At 40.2% G+C, this 17,904-nt stretch overlaps 1 protein-coding gene across 1 annotated transcript in view; it reads left to right on the forward strand.

Annotated features, from left to right (window-relative positions):
- LOC143360896 (glutamate receptor ionotropic, kainate 2) overlaps nt 1–17,904 on the forward strand; it is a 327,145-nt gene that overhangs the window by 266,418 nt on the left and 42,823 nt on the right. Inside the window, exons 11-14 of the mRNA XM_076800073.1 lie at nt 5,943–6,047; nt 8,034–8,291; nt 11,697–11,876; nt 12,955–13,092. Of these exons, the coding sequence (XP_076656188.1) occupies nt 5,943–6,047; nt 8,034–8,291; nt 11,697–11,876; nt 12,955–13,092 (681 nt within the window). The remainder of the gene's footprint in view (nt 1–5,942; nt 6,048–8,033; nt 8,292–11,696; nt 11,877–12,954; nt 13,093–17,904) is intronic.

The raw sequence follows: 17,904 nt of genomic DNA on the forward strand, positions 1-17,904 counted from the left end.
TCATTTATGGAAAATAGTGGAATAAATTTCCTTGTCCAAGCATTTATCATTTTGAAGATCACGGACAATCTCAATAAATATAGGGTTGTCATTTTTATAAGGCAATATTTACTATCAATTAAAATGTCCAGTATTGCCACAACAAAAACTGGTGCATCTCACCCTATGGTGCGTCTCTCCCAGAATTGCCTACGATAATAAATTTCGACTAACTTTGCATACTCGCAAGCCCCCACTTTTCATCGTTCATTTTTTCCTAGGATATTTTTGCATGATATGGCAGGTGAGAAACTGGGACTGACTAAAGCGAGACTGGGTTTATTATTGTATTATTCATGTTAACGAAATCGTCACGGTTTAAATAGAGGCAATTTCTGAAGGAAAATTTTGTAAAAATACTTCCGGGAATTGATGATAAACTGCGCGTTCTGTACGTGTGCCGGAAGGATTCCGAGCGGTAATAGAATACCAACGAGAAAAAGATCGTGTCGGATCATCGGGCAAAAATTGTATTAAATTCAGGCAGCGGGTGAATTACGCGGCGGGCCATAGAAATTGCGTATTTTTATCGCGGGAAACTCGTCCGCGGAAGAATGCGGTTTACAAATGAGAGGAGGATGGACAATTTTATATGCAAACCAGTCTTCCGGCGTTGTCACAATAAATTCATCTCGGATAGTATTTCATTATGCATACTACAAGGCCGCGGCGGGCATCTAATTTCGAGTTTTCTAGCGGGCAACAACGTATTCGATATTCTGATTCATAGACCGTCGCGCAGATGTTGCCTCACCCGCTTCTGAATTCTAATACGATGCCGTTATTAAATTGCTATTTCTCTGGAACGATGTTTAACGTGTTTCGTCAACTGTTTTACCAACATCCTTAATTCTTCCACGATTGTAAACAACTTGTACGCTGTTTCAACACTAGGTTTACGGAGCACTACAAGCGACTATTTTGCATTACTTCATAAAAATAACAGGAACGTGCTGCCCACATTTTTAGCAATATTTTAAAAATAATATATACCCGAAGAAATAAATTTGCTAAATAATTTCTCACGTATGCATCGTTAGAATCTGAATAATATTAAATTAAAAATATTAGAAACCGTCATTTTGACGGGTCCCGTAAATCTAGTGTTAAATAAATAATCGAACGTTCAGAACATTTTTTATCTGACAGAAATTGTCAGAATAGAGACCGTATTTTATTAATCCTTTGCAGTCGAGAGGTGACCCTCGGTCACCACTTGGTTTGACCGCTCTTAAAAAAGCGGTAACTTTTTTATTTAATAATGGACCATACGACTTAACTTTTTTGAAAAGTCAGAGCAATTAGTTTACTACGTGAAAAAATGTTATCACAAGTTGAAACTAGATGGGATTGTAGAGAAAGTACCAAAAGTTGCATTTTACAACTTTTTGATGTGGGCCCATATTGAAAATTTAGAAAACGTGCTTTGTAAATCTGTATCAATTATACATATTCTGAAAATTTCATCGGTGTCATGTAAAGATGGTAAAAATTGCAGTTTTTCGCGATTTCCGTCCTCTAACAGTCTTTACTCGATATATGTCACAAATATCTAGCCGATAAAAGTCCCAGAACTATACCCCGTGAGAGGCCAAGAAGCTTAGCTGTCCTTTTCTACGTTCGGCAGTGTATCAAAGAATAGTATCTTCTAGCCGATATTTGTCCCTGGGTAGGCCCGTGTTGTGGACATATATCGAGTAGACACTGTACATCTTAAATCTTTCAATGCCTGTCGATTTTTTTTCCGCATCAACTGATTTCGATGAAACTTTCAGAATGCATATAATTGACACAGATCTACTTCACGCATTTTTTAAATTTTCAATATTGGTCTAGAAATAAAAGTTCTAAAATGCAACATTTAGTATTTTCTCTACAATTCCGACCAATCGCAATTTTTAAAAAAATTTTTTTCTCACGTCATGTAGCAAACTAATTGGTCCAATTTCTCAAAAAAGTTTATATCGCACGGTCCAATATTAAAAAAGTTATCGTTTTGTGAAAGAGTGATAAATTCGACCGGGTTAAAAAACTACAAACGCAACTGAACAATAGTTAATTAATACCGCATTTATATATGCGATTGTGCTCCAGTGATTTTGCTAAATAATCACACATGGTACGTTCGTTACAGGCTATTCGCAATAAATTAGTTGAAAAAAAAAGAACGATCAGCGCGAAAAATACAAATGAACCAGCTCGGAGACACATACAGAAACCAAGAGTAATTGCAATGGAGAAACTGAGTGGACAAATCGATTTATGTGCTTCCACTGTGACGAAGCGACGCCAACGATGACAATAACAAAAAATGTGTCGGAAAAATATATATGGAAAAATTGATGAACCTCTTTTTCTTTTGTAGCGCGGAGAATTCTGGCCAACGAGTTCGGAAAATTAACGAACACAGAGACAAATCAACAATATTCTATTTCACCTTGAATATACTTGTCACCTCGTGCTTAGTAAACTAATCTCTATGGTGTGATTCTCGTTCGGTCAATTAAAATATATAAAAATCGTCTCTTGTGGCCATTATAACTGTAATTATTGAATCACTCTTGTTGTCTTGGTCCAGTTATTTATCTCGGACCTTTACGATTTAAGAGCATGTGTCCTTGGAAAGTGAAGACTCTGAGTGCTTCTGCCTAATACAGTGAATTCTCGATATCTGTCAACAACACGGGTCTTGTCCGCGTCGTGTATCGTCCAGGCTTCGTGACCCCTCACGGGGTATACCCCGCGGTAGATGAGAAAATTTCGCGACGTTTATCATCGAGGCCTTGGCGACATATACAGGGTGTTCGACTACAGATGGGAGAAAATTTAAGGGGCGGTTTTCCAAGACAATGGAAGACAAAAATGAAGAGTAAAAAAATTGCGGTTTCGGCTTCATTTAGCAGTAGACTGCGGATTTTTATGCAAAATAAAAATATTCTACTTCAATTTCAACAAACTGGAGTGCAATAGAAATTTATTTTCCTTCTTAAGGTATTTCATGGGTCGAAAATAATGTAATAGTATTTTTAAATTCTTCTAATGTTTTCGCTGTTTTAAATTACACCTCCCCATTTTCGCTAGAAATGCATAAAATCCGCAGTCTATCAGTTATTATCAATTAAAAATCCGCCTAAAATGCGGCAACCCGACCAACAGAGGTGTACGTTGCTTACGTCATAAAGTTTACACGCCGAATTCTTGCCAGGTGACTTCTTGGGAGGTGCGCGGAGTATCTGTCACTTGTCACGTTACTGTCGCGCGTCATTGTGACGTAAGCAGCGTACACCTGTGTGGGTCGGGTTGCCGCATTTCAGGCGGATATTTAATTGATGATAACTAAAAAGCGAAGCCGAAATCGCAATTTTTTTACTCTTTATTTTCGTTTTATATTGTCTTTCAGAATCAGCCCCTAAATTTTCTGCCACCTGCAGTCGAACACCGTGTACAGAGAAGTCACTGTATTTTATTCAGAAGAATGTTCTATTCACTGCAATTTAGAATAGCAGAACTATTAAAAGAATCCAGTAAATATAATAGTACACTAATATTTAACCCTTTGCACTCGAAGCTATTTTAACTCCAAAATATAATATATTTTTATTTTGATTTAACAAAAAAATTCTATATATTTGTTTTCATGCTGTACATACGAAAATGGTGCAATTTACTCGTACAGTACCGAAGTGTTTAGCAATTTATGAAAGACAAACAAACTTGATAGTGTAAAAAATATTTTGAATAATGATACTACAGTTTTTAGTGGCGCCTTACAGTCGCCATTCGAGTCGTAAGGGTTAATAAATATTAGAAGAACACTGATATTATTTCCAAGTTGCCAACATTATTAACACTATTCCTACCGACACTTCATGTATACCTATTCCTACCGCGACCGGTCAGATGACCGGTCTTCAGCACAACTTATATTTTTTAATATAGAATGAAGATAATAGCCAATTTGACAGTATAAAAATATAGTTTCTTTTATTTAGGAGTATATAATGTATATTTTATTCGTTTTCACCGCATAATATTTCGTTTACTATACCCTGTTGGGCCTGATGTTCCCCTAAAAATATTATGAATAGGTGCTCTTCCAGGATTAGGCCCTTCTTTTACTTCTTGCCAAACAGAAGAACTAACTAAACATCTCCTTCTCTTTCGTCCTCTACGTGCGTTCGAAACATTCTCTTCGTCCTCATCGGTGTTCGAGTCGTTCTCAAATAGATCATAATTTTCCGTATTGTCATTTTCAATATCAAACATTTCGAACGTCTTGACATTTTGGGAACGAATATTCAAGGGATAAAATAAAAATTAAAATATAAAAATGTAAATCAAGATGGATAAAAAAAAATGAACAAAAGATAAAATGTGAAACTTACTACGAAGTATTGTTGGTTTGTTCACTTTTTTGAAAATGACACTTATAACACGTAATACAATATAAAATAAAAGTAGAATAATAATAGAATAAAAATACAAAACAGTAAAAGACTGCCGAATATGCTCCTTGTAACTTTCACGTTTTGAATGTTCTACCGATGACAATTTCTCTCTTGAACGAAGACCCGCAGTCTATTAATGATAAACTGATTTTGGCACGTGATCCGAGCGCTGCGGAGTGTGATTTCTGGAACCTGATTCCGGGCGAAGTATCGCATGGTTCAAAGAGAGTCCAGGGAGAGGAGAGGTGGTCTCCAGGTGGCATAAAAGTGAGAATCTGCGACAGAAAAGATTAGAACCGGATTTCCTTCAGGAAAAAGGAGCCGTGGAGGAGCCCTTGAGGCGCGAAGGACGCCGATAGCCCTCAGCGAGGTCGTATTTCGCGGCTGCTAACCGTAACGACCGAGCATAGACGCAATGCCGTGGTGAATTCCGAAGATCAGCGGTTTATAAAAGATGCAAAGCAATCTGTCCCCCGTGAAAGGGTGTTCCCGCCTTAACCTAGAAACCAAGCGAAACCGTAAGCGGATCTTCCCGAAGGAAAGACGTCATTGCCGGGTGACCTACCGTTCCGCGTACGTCCGCATCTAAAAAATGCATTCGCTACTTTGCAAGGCAAACATTCCTCGAACTACCGGACCGAAACCGTGTCCCCGTGATTTTGCATGAGCCGACAAATATCGCATCTCAAGTATTAGCGTACCGAGGCCCTTTCGCCTCATGAACAAACCCTTTGGCAGATTAAACCATTGCACTGCTCGCGGGACAATGCAAACAAAGGAGAGCAGACATGCTCGGTTTAATTGTCGCACGACGCGAGAGGTGGAAAACCGAAGACGTGTTTCCTCTCGAAAATGCTGCCAATTCGAGCGTCTCTAGAAACTTCCAGAAATTTTTTTCTTCGACGAAACTTCCGCAGATTCGAAGATCGAAGTCTCCGCTTTACAACGCCATAAAGAAGCTTAGCGTACGATTTTTTTCAGCCGTTTTATTATGGTTTAAACGACTGGCGTACTTAACGACGGTCTTACAACTTACATCGCTAAACTTGGTCCCCCTTTTTGTTTCGTGAAAAAGTGACGAAAAAATCGTACATCCATTTTTCTGGTCTCGTTGTACAGAGGAGGCTTCAGTCTTTGAATCCATGGTAGATTCATTGATGAGAAAAATTTTTTAACATTTCTACAGAGGTTTGAATTCAGTATTTTTGGGAAAAGTGGGTCGTCGGTTTCTTTTTTGCTGCATCGTGCAAAAATATCTTAGAGAAAAACGAGTAACAACGTGTGCGAAAGTAGAGTTTGCAAGCTTTAAAATGAGTCCGAGTTTATTGCTGTGCGATTGTTTCTTGCGAAATTACGACCGGTTGAATATCGTCGATTTCTCGATAATCGGAAATTTGTATGTTCAAATGGGATTACTGTTTTTTTAAACTATTTTCCGATATTGTTTGTCCGCAGAGAGCGGATCTGGCAGTCGCATCGATGACGATCAATTACGCTCGCGAGAGCGTGATAGATTTCACCAAGCCGTTCATGAATCTTGGTATTGGAATTCTGTTTAAGGTGAGTCGCTGTTATTCTGCACTTGTGCTCATCTTGGATAGTTCATAATTGTATCTAATTTACAATTTATAATTATAATAAACTGACTCGCAATTCCAAGCGGATTTTTACGCTTTCGTGCACTCTTCAAAAGGCAATTATTTCAAATCCTACAATACTACTTTTTCTACTATTAGCAAATAACAAATTTTTCTATATTGTAAATTAGATATTAGTGTCTGTTTTAAGCATAACTTAGCAAACATCGGCTTGGAATTACGGAGTCAATAGATTAAGTCTGTATCTAAGTACAATGATTTAATTCAAAACATCCCTGTGCCTACTCGTGATAAGACATTGACAACAAATCAGATTGATATACAAAGAACTTAAAACAAATGCATCGATGAAAACTGAAACCTCACGTCGAGAACCTCGTTTTGCATTAACTATTGTAATACATCACAATTTTACTGTAACATATTAAAGTCTGCAATTCTAGGAAGAAAGAAAAATATGCTTTCATCTTCAATCGTGTGAGTAATCAAATTCTTCACCCTCAATTTTGACAAATCAATGATTGATTGCAAAAATTCGTCCAAAATTTTCTGGCACCCCAAAGACTTCTCGAGACCACAAGATCTATTTTAAATACCTCATGATCTCATTGACTTTACTATCGGCGATTTTTATCTAATTGAAACATGTTGTAGTCCATGTGAAATTAGGGGGGGGGGGGTTTAAGTCATCATTTTGCTGGTTTAGAATTTGTTTAAAAATTACAAGCCTCCGAAGTTTGAAATTGTTCCCAGTTTGGTGGAAATGGGCTTCACTTGTAAATTTTGATCTCAGGAACTATTTGTCTGATCGAGCTAAATTTTTTTTTAGTTTATTCAGAAAAGATTGGGCTATTGTAAAATAATTTTTTCAACCTCGATAATTAACTTTATAATGTCGAAAAACGTAAACGAATTCTTTTTTTTTTGCGTTCTTTTCAATGAGGAGCTAAGGTTTTTAAAAATTTGAAAAAAATATGATCAGATTCCTTGAAGTTTCCCATCAAAATGAGTTTTTCAAAAAGATGAAGACTTGAAAATTGACTTCAAGGAATCTAATCATATTTTTTTCAAAATTTGAAAAACCTTGGCCCCTCAACGAAAAAAAACGCAAAAAAAGAATTCGTTTACGTTTTCCGACATTATAAAGTTAATTATCAAGGTTGAAAAAATTATTTTACAATAGCTCAATGCTTTTTGAATAAAACAAACAAAAATTTAGCTCAATCAGATAAACAATTCCTGAGATAAAAATTCGTAAGTGAACCCCATTTCCACCAAAACGGTAAAAAATTGTAAACTTCGAAGGCCTGTAATTTTTAAACAAATTCTAAACCGGCAAAATGATGACTTAAACCCCCCATAATTTCACATGGACTACAACATAATCCAATTACAACAAAATCACCGATGGTGATGTCAAAAAGAAAAGAAAAGAATGACTCAGTATTATAGAAAATGATGGTGACTGCACGATGTATTGATAAAACTGTTATTCGAAACTTCCGTTTCATTCAAAATTCGAATTTTAGCAGTCAATCTAATAGATACAGGGACTTGAGTACGACAAATTCGACATTCGTCCTCGAGGGATTAATTGCAAACAGTGCACACCACTTTCCGAAGCAATCGGAAAATTTCCACAATATTGCCCACATAATTCCGCAACAATGTAACACGGTTACGCAGAGCGAGTGGATTAGAAGTGGTAATAGCAGGTCATTACTATGAACAATGGAGCAGAGTGTGAGAAGGGGAGGGGAGGGGAGAAGAGAGAGAGAGAAAGAGAGAGAGAGGGTGGGGGCTAGTGATCAAGGGATAGGGCACACACACGAGGTTCTCGATGAAACCGATTTACCAGCGGTAAAACATCCTCGCTGAGGACCCGTCATACGGCGGGCGAGAGGTACGGGATCCGTTTTAATTAAAATCGTAGCGTAACGTAATTTAGGTGCCATCCAGCCAGCCAACGCGGCTGTTCTCCTTCATGAACCCACTGGCCGTCGAGATCTGGCTGTACGTGCTGGCCGCGTACATGCTGGTAAGCTTCACCCTGTTCGTTATGGCCCGATTCAGCCCGTACGAGTGGAACAATCCACACCCGTGTCTGGCGGAGAGCGACGTCGTCGAAAACCAGTTTAGCGTCAGCAACAGTTTCTGGTTTATCACCGGCACATTCCTCCGTCAGGGCAGCGGGCTCAACCCCAAGGTACACTCTCTCCGCCGATGTCCTGCCACCTTTGTCGACAACCACGAACAAACCTCGGACCTAGTCGGTTTACCTTTCAAACCACTTTACTCACCTTCCCCCCTCCAAACTGGAAAGGGTGAAGCCGGATAAGCAGGTCAAAAATGTCCCCCCCCCCCTCCCCCGAACCAAATTGAATTTGCAATAGGCCATTCGATAGATTGTCCAAAGAATATGCTTTGTGCCAATTTTCAACCCCATATGTCCACACCAGGGGTAGTAATGGGGTGACAAGGAAAATCAGGTTTTTCCGTCATTTCTCCAATCCTCTTCAATTGAAAATTCTGAAAAAATTCAGGAATATATCAGCTATTAGAATGCACGTCTATGAATTTTTTCAGAATTTTTAGCGTCGAAACAGAATTTAAAGAAATAAAACGAGATTTTGAAATGCCGATTTCTTAGCATATAATTTTTTCAGATTTTTTAAAGTGGGGGCATTTATATTAGTTCAATGCAAAAATGGGTCTAGATAGCTTGAAGGCATGCTGAAAGACTTTCGAGCTATTCGTATGCCTCTGAAGAGGATTTTTCAAACATGTCTGACCATTTCGTGGCTTTTCTACTTGATACGAGCGCAAACTCTATATAAAGACACACGAAAATGATTTCAAGGTATTGTAAAACGATCTCAAGCTGCCGATGTGTCTTTGAATAGAATTCTTGAACCATGTCTGACCATTGCGTAGCTTCTCCACTTAATACAAGCACAAACGTCTTTGTCAAACAGTATCATTTTCAAAGCTAATACTTCAGGCATTCAATTAAGTTTCTTCGTCAAAATCAGTCCTTCAGCAATCGAGAACAAAAATAATCGGAGACCATCACGAGATTTGAAGCATGTACGAAGACATGCAAATCCTCTGTCTAGAGTACTACACTCGAAAATCAGAAACAACCCGGAAACGGTCAACCAAAAACAGACTCACCCTTCCGTACCAGTGTCCACTTCCAAAATCCTCTCAGGCAATCCTTTCAAGCAAATCCCGAAGCCAGTCTTGTCTAAGGCTTAGCTAGCTCCGTTCCTCGGAGCGTTTCACGAGCCACCGATCCTGGGAACCGGATGCTGTGAAATCAGAAGCTGCGACATCCGAATGCGTCGAGTGTCGTCGTCGTCGTCGTCGTCGTCGTCGTCGTTGACCGGCCTCGCGTCCCAGATATTCCCCATAGTCCAGTGTGTTCGTTCCAATTTCAGGGGTCTAAAAAAAGAAAAATGAAAATAGAAAGAAAGAAAGCGGGGGATACCGAAAGAGAGTATAAAGGCAGTCGAGGCATAATGGCTGAACTTTGCGGCGTGTTTTAACTTTCTATTGTGTCGTGTCTGACGGGCCGAAGAATAGCAGAGCGAGGCTAGAGATAGGAGAGGATCGTCTTCAGTACGTATTCAGAGCTGGCAGCGAAGCAACGCTTGCAGCTCCGGTTTTCTGAATTATTTGACGCGAGAAAATACTGGTTGAACGACGCGGAAAAACGGAGAAAGAGCTACCGCGCGCAGGAAGCTTTAGGAACCGCCTAACGACGCGAGAGTATCGTCGGCCCGTCCAATCGTTGGCTTCCTGGAAAAGGATATACAGTGGGGTGCAAAATTGTACCGGTGAAACGATTCTTTTGGGAAAAATCATTGTCTGTGTGTTTATTGAGACAGAGTCCCGAAGATATCAGCGATTTTAGATGATTCCGAGACGCACAAAAAATAGTCTAAGAATACATTCTCAGCTATTTAAAATTTTAAACTGACCCAACACAAAGCCCAGCCTTAAATCAGATTAAATAAAAGATATCACTGTCCACCACTTTCACTGAAGCGGCTATTGGACCCACAGAGATCAAAATCTAGTGAGAAATATGACAAAACAATTTGCATTTATCAGGAAGGTCCAAGGTCCTTTAATATTAAATCTATCTCTGACTGCAAAATTCAGTCAGGACTAAAATACTGCAAACGAAGTGCAATAGAATGAAAATATTAGGGGTACCCATAAGTAATCAATTATTTGCAAAGAATTTGTTTTGCCTTTTACAATTTTCGGTAAAGCAGCCTGTGTTCAAAATATTCTAATAATTTTTTTTACAACCCTGTAATAAAATGGCGGCGTCCGTACCTTCCGAGGATCGTATTCGTCATTGCATACTTTTTCATTTTCATGCGGGATTTAATGCAACGGTGACAGCAAAGAAAACTTGCGATGTTTATGGAGATGCGTTGAAGGTCAACAAGTGTCAACGTTGGTTCAGAAGGTTTGCTGCTGGTGATTATGATCTCTCTGACAGGCCCCGAAGTGGACGACCAGTTGAATTTGATAATGACACCCTAAAATCTCTAGTGGAAGCTGATCCGAAATTAAGTATACAAGAATTATCGGGAAGCCTTGGGTCCACATGGTCAACTATGCAAAGGCACCTACACGAAATGGGAAAAGCATATAGACAAGGAATATGGGTACCGCATCAATTATCTGAGACCAACAAGAATATTCGTCGATCAATTTGCGCTTCATTGCTGTCCAGATTTCGTAGAGATCCATTTCTTAGCAGAATCGTTACCGGAGATGAAAAATGGATTCTTTATGATAACATAAAAACGTTCCAAGCAATGGCTTTCTGCAAATCGAACCGCAATATCAACCCCTAAACCTAGCTTATCACTTAGAAAGGTGTTACTGTGCATTTGGTGGGACTGTCGTGGCATAGTTCCCTTTGAGTTGTTGGAACCTGGAGAAACAGTTACTGCTGAGTTGTATTGTCAGCAATTACAACGGCTGTATTCAGAACTATTGAAAAAGAGGGCATCTTTAGTCCACAGGAAAGGTGTAATACTACAAATTGACAATGCCCGGGCCCATACAGCGAAACTCACTCAGGAAAAAAATCAAAGAATTGCAATGGGAAGTTTTACCTGACCCCCGTACTCACCGGATATTGCTCCCCCTGACTATCATCTTTTCAGATCTCTGGAGCATTATTTGAGAAATAAAACATTCTGTAGAAGATGTAAGGAGGCACCTTGAGTCATATTTTGCTTCACGAACCCTGGATTTCTAATAGAAGGGGATTAAAAATTTGCAGGGAAGATGGCAAACTGTCCTTGATAATGATGGAGATTGTATAATAAATTAAGAAATCAAAACTTGAATTTACTACAAAGTTTGTTTCAGATTTCAAAATAATTGATTACTTATGGGCCCCCGTAACATTAATCGTTCCGTAAATTCAAATGAATCATGTGCCCCATCAGTTTTCCGGGATCTCGTTTTAATGAACGCATAAATAGTGAAGTGCTGGAAAAACGGTTTGATTGGGTTCAATTTTCCTGCCCCACTGTAGACGGAGCGGTCTGTAACGCGGGAATACGTGTAACTGCTTCAGGTTTCCGGGCGAACGCCATCGAGGCTGTTCTCATTCATGAATCCCCTCGCTGTGGAGATTTGGATGTCCATGCTGGGCGCTTACGTGATGGTCTCCTTGACGATTTGGATAGTGGCGAGGTTCTCCCCTTACGAGTGGGGAGAGCCCAGGGCTTGTCCCAGCTGCAAATGCCCCCTACAGGTAGGCTCCCGTCGTGTGGTGCTCCTAGCTGACCGTGTAATTCGATCTGCGTGAAAACTATGCCACCTAGGGAGCCGTGTGAAACATGAATTTGCGGCGGACCTGAGCGAAACCCGCCCCCGAAACGTTCGTCCCTTCTGATCAGGCTCTGTTCTGCAGTTGCACGCATTTTTGCCGTGGATGCAGCTTGATGCTGTGCAAGTCTTAATACGCTGATAATTTCCCAGGGCTGCATAACCCCCGAGGAACGTATGTTACTGAGAAATGTAGCAGTATGTCGGTGGAACAGTACTAATTTAATGGCGTAACTTTGTTGCTTTTAATTATTTTTTACGACAGTTTTACGAGTACATTCCTGACATTTTTCCGAGGAAAATGAGTCCAAGCACGATACCCATTGGTTCATATTTACTCGTTTAGTGGCCGATTTAATGGAACCTCTATTATCCGAATTACTCATGTCGAAATTCTCCATTATCCGAATTCCCCTTTCTGTACACAGTTCTATCCTGATTCGGACGATTTATTGCACAAATTAGTAAAGATTTAAGATGATCTGAATTAGTGAAAGATTTTACTGATCAGTTCGGATAATCGAGGCCCTACTGTATCCTGTATTACACAAGTAAATAATAACCCAAATGGTATCGTGTTGGGTATCATTTTAATCGGAAAAACGTCACGAATATGCCAAGAATAGCACCACCAAAGAAATAATTAAAGACAAAAGGATTTTGTTAAACATCTTGCACAGCTCTCTCGCGTTTATCACGAAATTACTTCGGTAAACACGAACGTTTCCCCCGGGTCAAATTCAGAAGCAACTTCCGGAGTCAGCTAAGGTTATCATGCAGTGCTGGAGCATCGTTGCAATCCGTGAAACACATTGTAGAATCTTGTACACGGATTCGTTGTACCAGCATTGACATATGATGTCCCCGATTTGAGGAACGTCGGGTAATTATCCTCACGGCTCCCGCGGAAGTGGCGTAGAATGTACAAGAGGTCCGAGAATAGACTGTGTGTGTAATTGTCCTTGAAATTTCGCACCACTTGGCGGGGGTCACGATGCGATCAGGGTGGTCACGTGAGCGCCTTGGATCCCGACAGCGACGACATACCCCTGCTGAGAACCGTGAACGAGTTCACCCTGGCCAACAGCTTCTGGTTTATGGTCGGCACGCTCATGCAACAGGGAAGCGACCTAAACCCCAAGGTAAACATGTCACCACAGAGTCCGGCGTACGGGAAAACATGAAACACCTGCTGCAAAACGCGTGGACGGAAAAGCTTGTTGGATCTTGTTGGAATCTGATCAACATTGATCAAACAACATTGTTCAATCTTGATCAATCGTGTTGGAATCTGATCGACGTTGTTCAATCGTGTTCGAATTTGATTAGTCGAGTTCAACCTTGTTCAATCATATTGGAATCATATCAATGTTCTTCAACCTTGTTCAAACTTGCTGGAATCTGGCAAGGCTTGTTCAACCTTGTTCAATCTTGTGGCAATGTGATCCGACTGGTTCAACCTTGTTCAATTTTGTTGGAATATAATCAGTCTGATCCAACCTTGTTCAATCATGATGGAATGAGATCTTTCTGGTTCAACCTTGTTCGATCTTGCTGGAATCTGACAAGGATTGTTCAACCTTGTTGACTCTTGTTGGAATGTGATCAGTCTTGTTCAACCTTGTTCAATCTTATTGGAATGTGATCAACCTTGTTCAACCTTGTTTAATCTTGTTGGAATGTGATCAATCTTCTCTAACCTTGATCAATCTTGTTGGAATGTGATCAATCTTCTCTAACCTTGATCAATCTTGTTGGAATGTGATCAGACTGGTTCAACCTTGTTAAATTTTGTTGGAATATAATCAGTCTGATTCAACCTTGTTCAATCATGATGGAATGAGATCTTTCTGGTTCAACCTTGTTCGGTCTTGCTGGAATCTGACAAGGCTTGTTCAACCTTGTTTACTCTTGTTGGAATGTGATCAGTCTTGTTCAGCCTTATTCAATCTTGTTCGAATGTGATCAACCTTGTTCAACCTTGTTTAATCTTGTTGGAATGTGATCAATCTTCTCTAACCTTGTTCAATCTTGTTGGAATGTGATCAATCTTGTTCAACCTTGTTCAATCTTGTTGGAATTTGATCAATCTTCTGTAACCTTGTTCAATCTTGTTGGAATGTGATCAGTTTTGTTCAACCTTCTTGGAATGTGATCAGTTTTGTTCAACCTTGTTCACTCTTATTGGAATGTGAGCAGTCTTGTTCAATCCTGTTGGAATGTGATCATTCTTGTTCAACATTATTCAATCTTGTTGGAATGTGATCAGTCTTGTTCAATCCTGTTGGAACGTAATCAACCTTTTTCAAACTTGTTGAATCTTGTTGTAATATGATCAGCCGTGTTCAATCCTGTTGGAATGTGATCAACCTTTTCCAACCTTGTTTAATCTTGTTGGAATGTGATCAGTCTTGTTCAACCTTGTTCAATCTTATTGGAATGTGAGCAGTCTTGTTCAATCGTGTTGGAATGTGATCAACCTTGTTCAACCTTGTTTAATCTTGTTGGAATGTGATCAGTCTTGTTCAACCTTGTTCAATCTTATTGGAATGTGAGCAGTCTTGTTCAATCCTGTTGGAATGTGATAAATCTTGTTGAGCCTTATTCAATCTTGTTGGAATGTGATCAATATTCTCTAACCTTGTTCAATCTTGTTGGAATGCGATCAGTCTTGTTCAATCCTGTTGGAACGTGATCAACCTTGTTCAACCTTGTTGAATCTTGTTGGAATGTGATCAATCTCCTCTAACCTTGTTCAATCTTGTTGGAATGTTATCATTTTGTTCAATCTTCTTGGAATGTGGTTCATCTTGTTCAACTTTGTTCAATTTTGTTGGAATATGATCAGTCTTGTTCAATCTTGTTGGAATGTTATTAGTCTTGTTCAACCTTGTTCAATCTTGTTGGAATGTAATCAATCTTGTTCAACTTTGTTCAGTTTTGTTGGAATATGATCAGTCTTGTTCAATCTTCTTGGAATGTTATTAATCTTGTTCAACCTTGTTCAGTCCTGTTGGAGCCTATTAATTTTGTGCAATCTTTTTCAATCGAGCTGAATCTTGTTGGAATCTTATCAATATTGTTGAATCTTGTTGGAGTCTGATCAGCCTTTTGGGCTCTAGTTGCATTCTGTTGGATCTTGTCGAACCTTGTTGTGACCTTGTTGAATTTTCTTGAACCCCTTAAATCTTGACGAATCTCATTCTAATCTGATCAATGTTGTTGCAATCTTGTTGCTCGCAAGTTTCACGGAAACATTCGTACCCTAATAACTGTCTACCAATAAATTGTCAATTCCAAATAGTTTGCGAAGCCCTGAAGTACCAAAATGTTACTGATCGATGCTCCTAAGCATGCGAAGCAAGTTCCACCGTAATTCCCCACGATTTCTGGAACAAAACGAATCGTGGTGGGTAGAAACGACAAAAACCCGGGCGAACAACAGGATCCTCGAGCTTCAAAGTAACCCGTTTCCCGTAACAACATTATTCGCCGTAAAGGTGTCCGCTTAAAACGAGCTTGCGCAATTTCGCAGCCGTTGTAAAGCCGGTACGTGTGGAAGTCCTTGGATGCAGCCGTGAAACTGCGTGCTCAGACCAACGGGCTCTCTCGGACGAGCCACGAAAAACGAGGTTTCGCTTTATTCGCCGCACAATTACGAGGACAACAGTGCCACTTTGCCCTTTTCGCCAACGAGGAGCACGTTTTTCCCTTCTTCTTGCATCCGAGGCCGGGCGTTTTCTCGTTTCCGGCCCTGTTCGGATCTTTCCCCGCCGCGTTTCCTAACCGAACTTTTTGCCTTCTCTGTTTCTAATCATCAGCGCGAAGGACGTCCTCGACGTGCAACGTCGAATGTACCGCTGGCTGTTCGTTGGACGTTCTACTTGCCCGAGTGAACATCATGAAGCGAAGGATAACTTCAATTCTGCGGAATTAATGTTCGAAGATGGGAATGTAGGAATTTCTTGGAAAAGTTAGGTACTCTGATTCTGATACGACATCCAACAAGCTTCGCCGTTACCAAACAGGAGAATGCGCATAATCAAAGGAAACGATTTCAAGCACCATATGAGTACATCGTGGCGTTCCCACGGTGATGTCCGGCAATGATAACACGAGTGAAAGTCGGATGTTCATCGGTCGAATCGGGAAAAGCGATCCTGTTCTTTCCAGAACCGTGTTTTAGTGGATTAGAAAATTAGAGTACTGCTTTCCGTGTTATCAATCGTTCTGTATCCGATTATTTTGCTTCGGTTGCGCCGACGAACAAATTCTTTTCATTAGTGAATTGCATAACGATCGCTTCGAGAGACCGCATGTCACCCCTGCATGCACATAGCAGCCAAGCACCTTATGTTTTGTTGATTTCGGTCGCGTCGCTTCGTTTTCTTTCAACCTCGTGAACAAACAAGTCGATTCTGTTCTGCGAAATTTTCGTTTTAGCTTGCCCGTCGCATCAGGGACGCAGGAGGACTTTAACATCCCGCTGAACGGTTTTCTCCCATAAAGGTTTCCTTGAAGTTCAATGCATGGGAAATCTGTTCTTTAAGCACGTCCCGTAAAATCTCACGGTCGCCGTTCGAACACTGTGATAAATATATATATATATATATATAGGGTCGGCCAGACGGTCGATAAAACGAAACACATCGTTTTGCGTCATGCTTTGTAGCCCTTCGCCATAGACGAGCAGGAGATGCGCCGATTTCACGCGTTGCTGTTCCCTTGACTGATAAGAATGGACGAGAGGCGACAATGGCGCATAAAAACCGCTGTTCACAGGGTTCATTTCCTCTCTCTTCCTGGCCGGGATCGCCAGAACGGAATCTGAACTATCGATCGGATTTGTCGTTCGTGCTGTTACGATTAAAAACGAAGTTTTCTGCCAGAGAACAGATTTACGGACCCCCGTAGGTCGTAGCCACTAGGTTTCCAGATTGCAGAATATTTTGTGGGTGTAATCCGCCATTCGGAAAAATAGTTTGCGATTTTTACAGCATTTTAAAATTTTTTTTCACAGTGAGACTTAACCTAGAAAAAGAATAGAATTAGAATCGGACCAATTTGTGGTCCGATTAATGAAGACTCAAGTAAAGAAACTTTTCTTCCAATGAAAATGTTAACTTTCGTTGAAATAAGTAGAATTCACTGTAAAATAAATTGCCCAGCTAAAGAAAAATAATTTCAATATTGAGAACACAAACACCGCCGTAAAAATTGAGTGAATTTTTGAAACGGAAAAATTTTTATTGTAAAATCAACGAATGACGATGAAAAATTTGAACGTAATCTGCCCAGGGTCTACGTAGGCCAATTTATTCTGTAATAACTTGGAATTATGTGGGTTCGATCGATTAAAACGAGACGTTCTATTTATCCCGAGTGAAATTAACTGATAAGTAGGAATTGCACAGAAATCCTCGTTGATTGAACGATCGTTAGCATTCGACAGCCGCGGCCAGAAAGAGCGGAGAAACCCCGGTCGGGTTTTCACGTGAGCAGGGAACATTCAATTTCAAGCGCCTTCGCGGGAACGGAGAAAAGAATCAGTCGATTAGCTCGCTGATTACTTCTCCCTGAGCCATTTACCCCGAACAGTTTCTATCGTAACTCATCGAGCACGGTAGCTACAGTTTCCTGTGATCATTCACGTGGCCCGGCCGCGTCACGAAAATAGCACAATTCATGTGAACCATTGCTAGTTTCATTCCCAGAGGAAGAAAATCTTCTGCGCCTAATGTCCACAGCATGCACGATCATTTGGTCTACCTAATAGCGACGTAACTCGATCAATTTCTGAGAAACTGATATCCTCGAAAACTCTGCCGAGATCCAGCACTATACCCTCGCTAACAAAATAAATTCTACCACGTCTAATTGCAATTAAAAAATTCCGAACAACATCTGCCAGTGTTCTGATGTTACATCTGACCTACTAGGGAATTTTGTACCAT

This window comes from Halictus rubicundus, chromosome 14 (assembly GCF_050948215.1).
Source record: "Halictus rubicundus isolate RS-2024b chromosome 14, iyHalRubi1_principal, whole genome shotgun sequence".
In the NCBI taxonomy this organism is placed as follows: domain Eukaryota; kingdom Metazoa; phylum Arthropoda; class Insecta; order Hymenoptera; family Halictidae; genus Halictus; species Halictus rubicundus.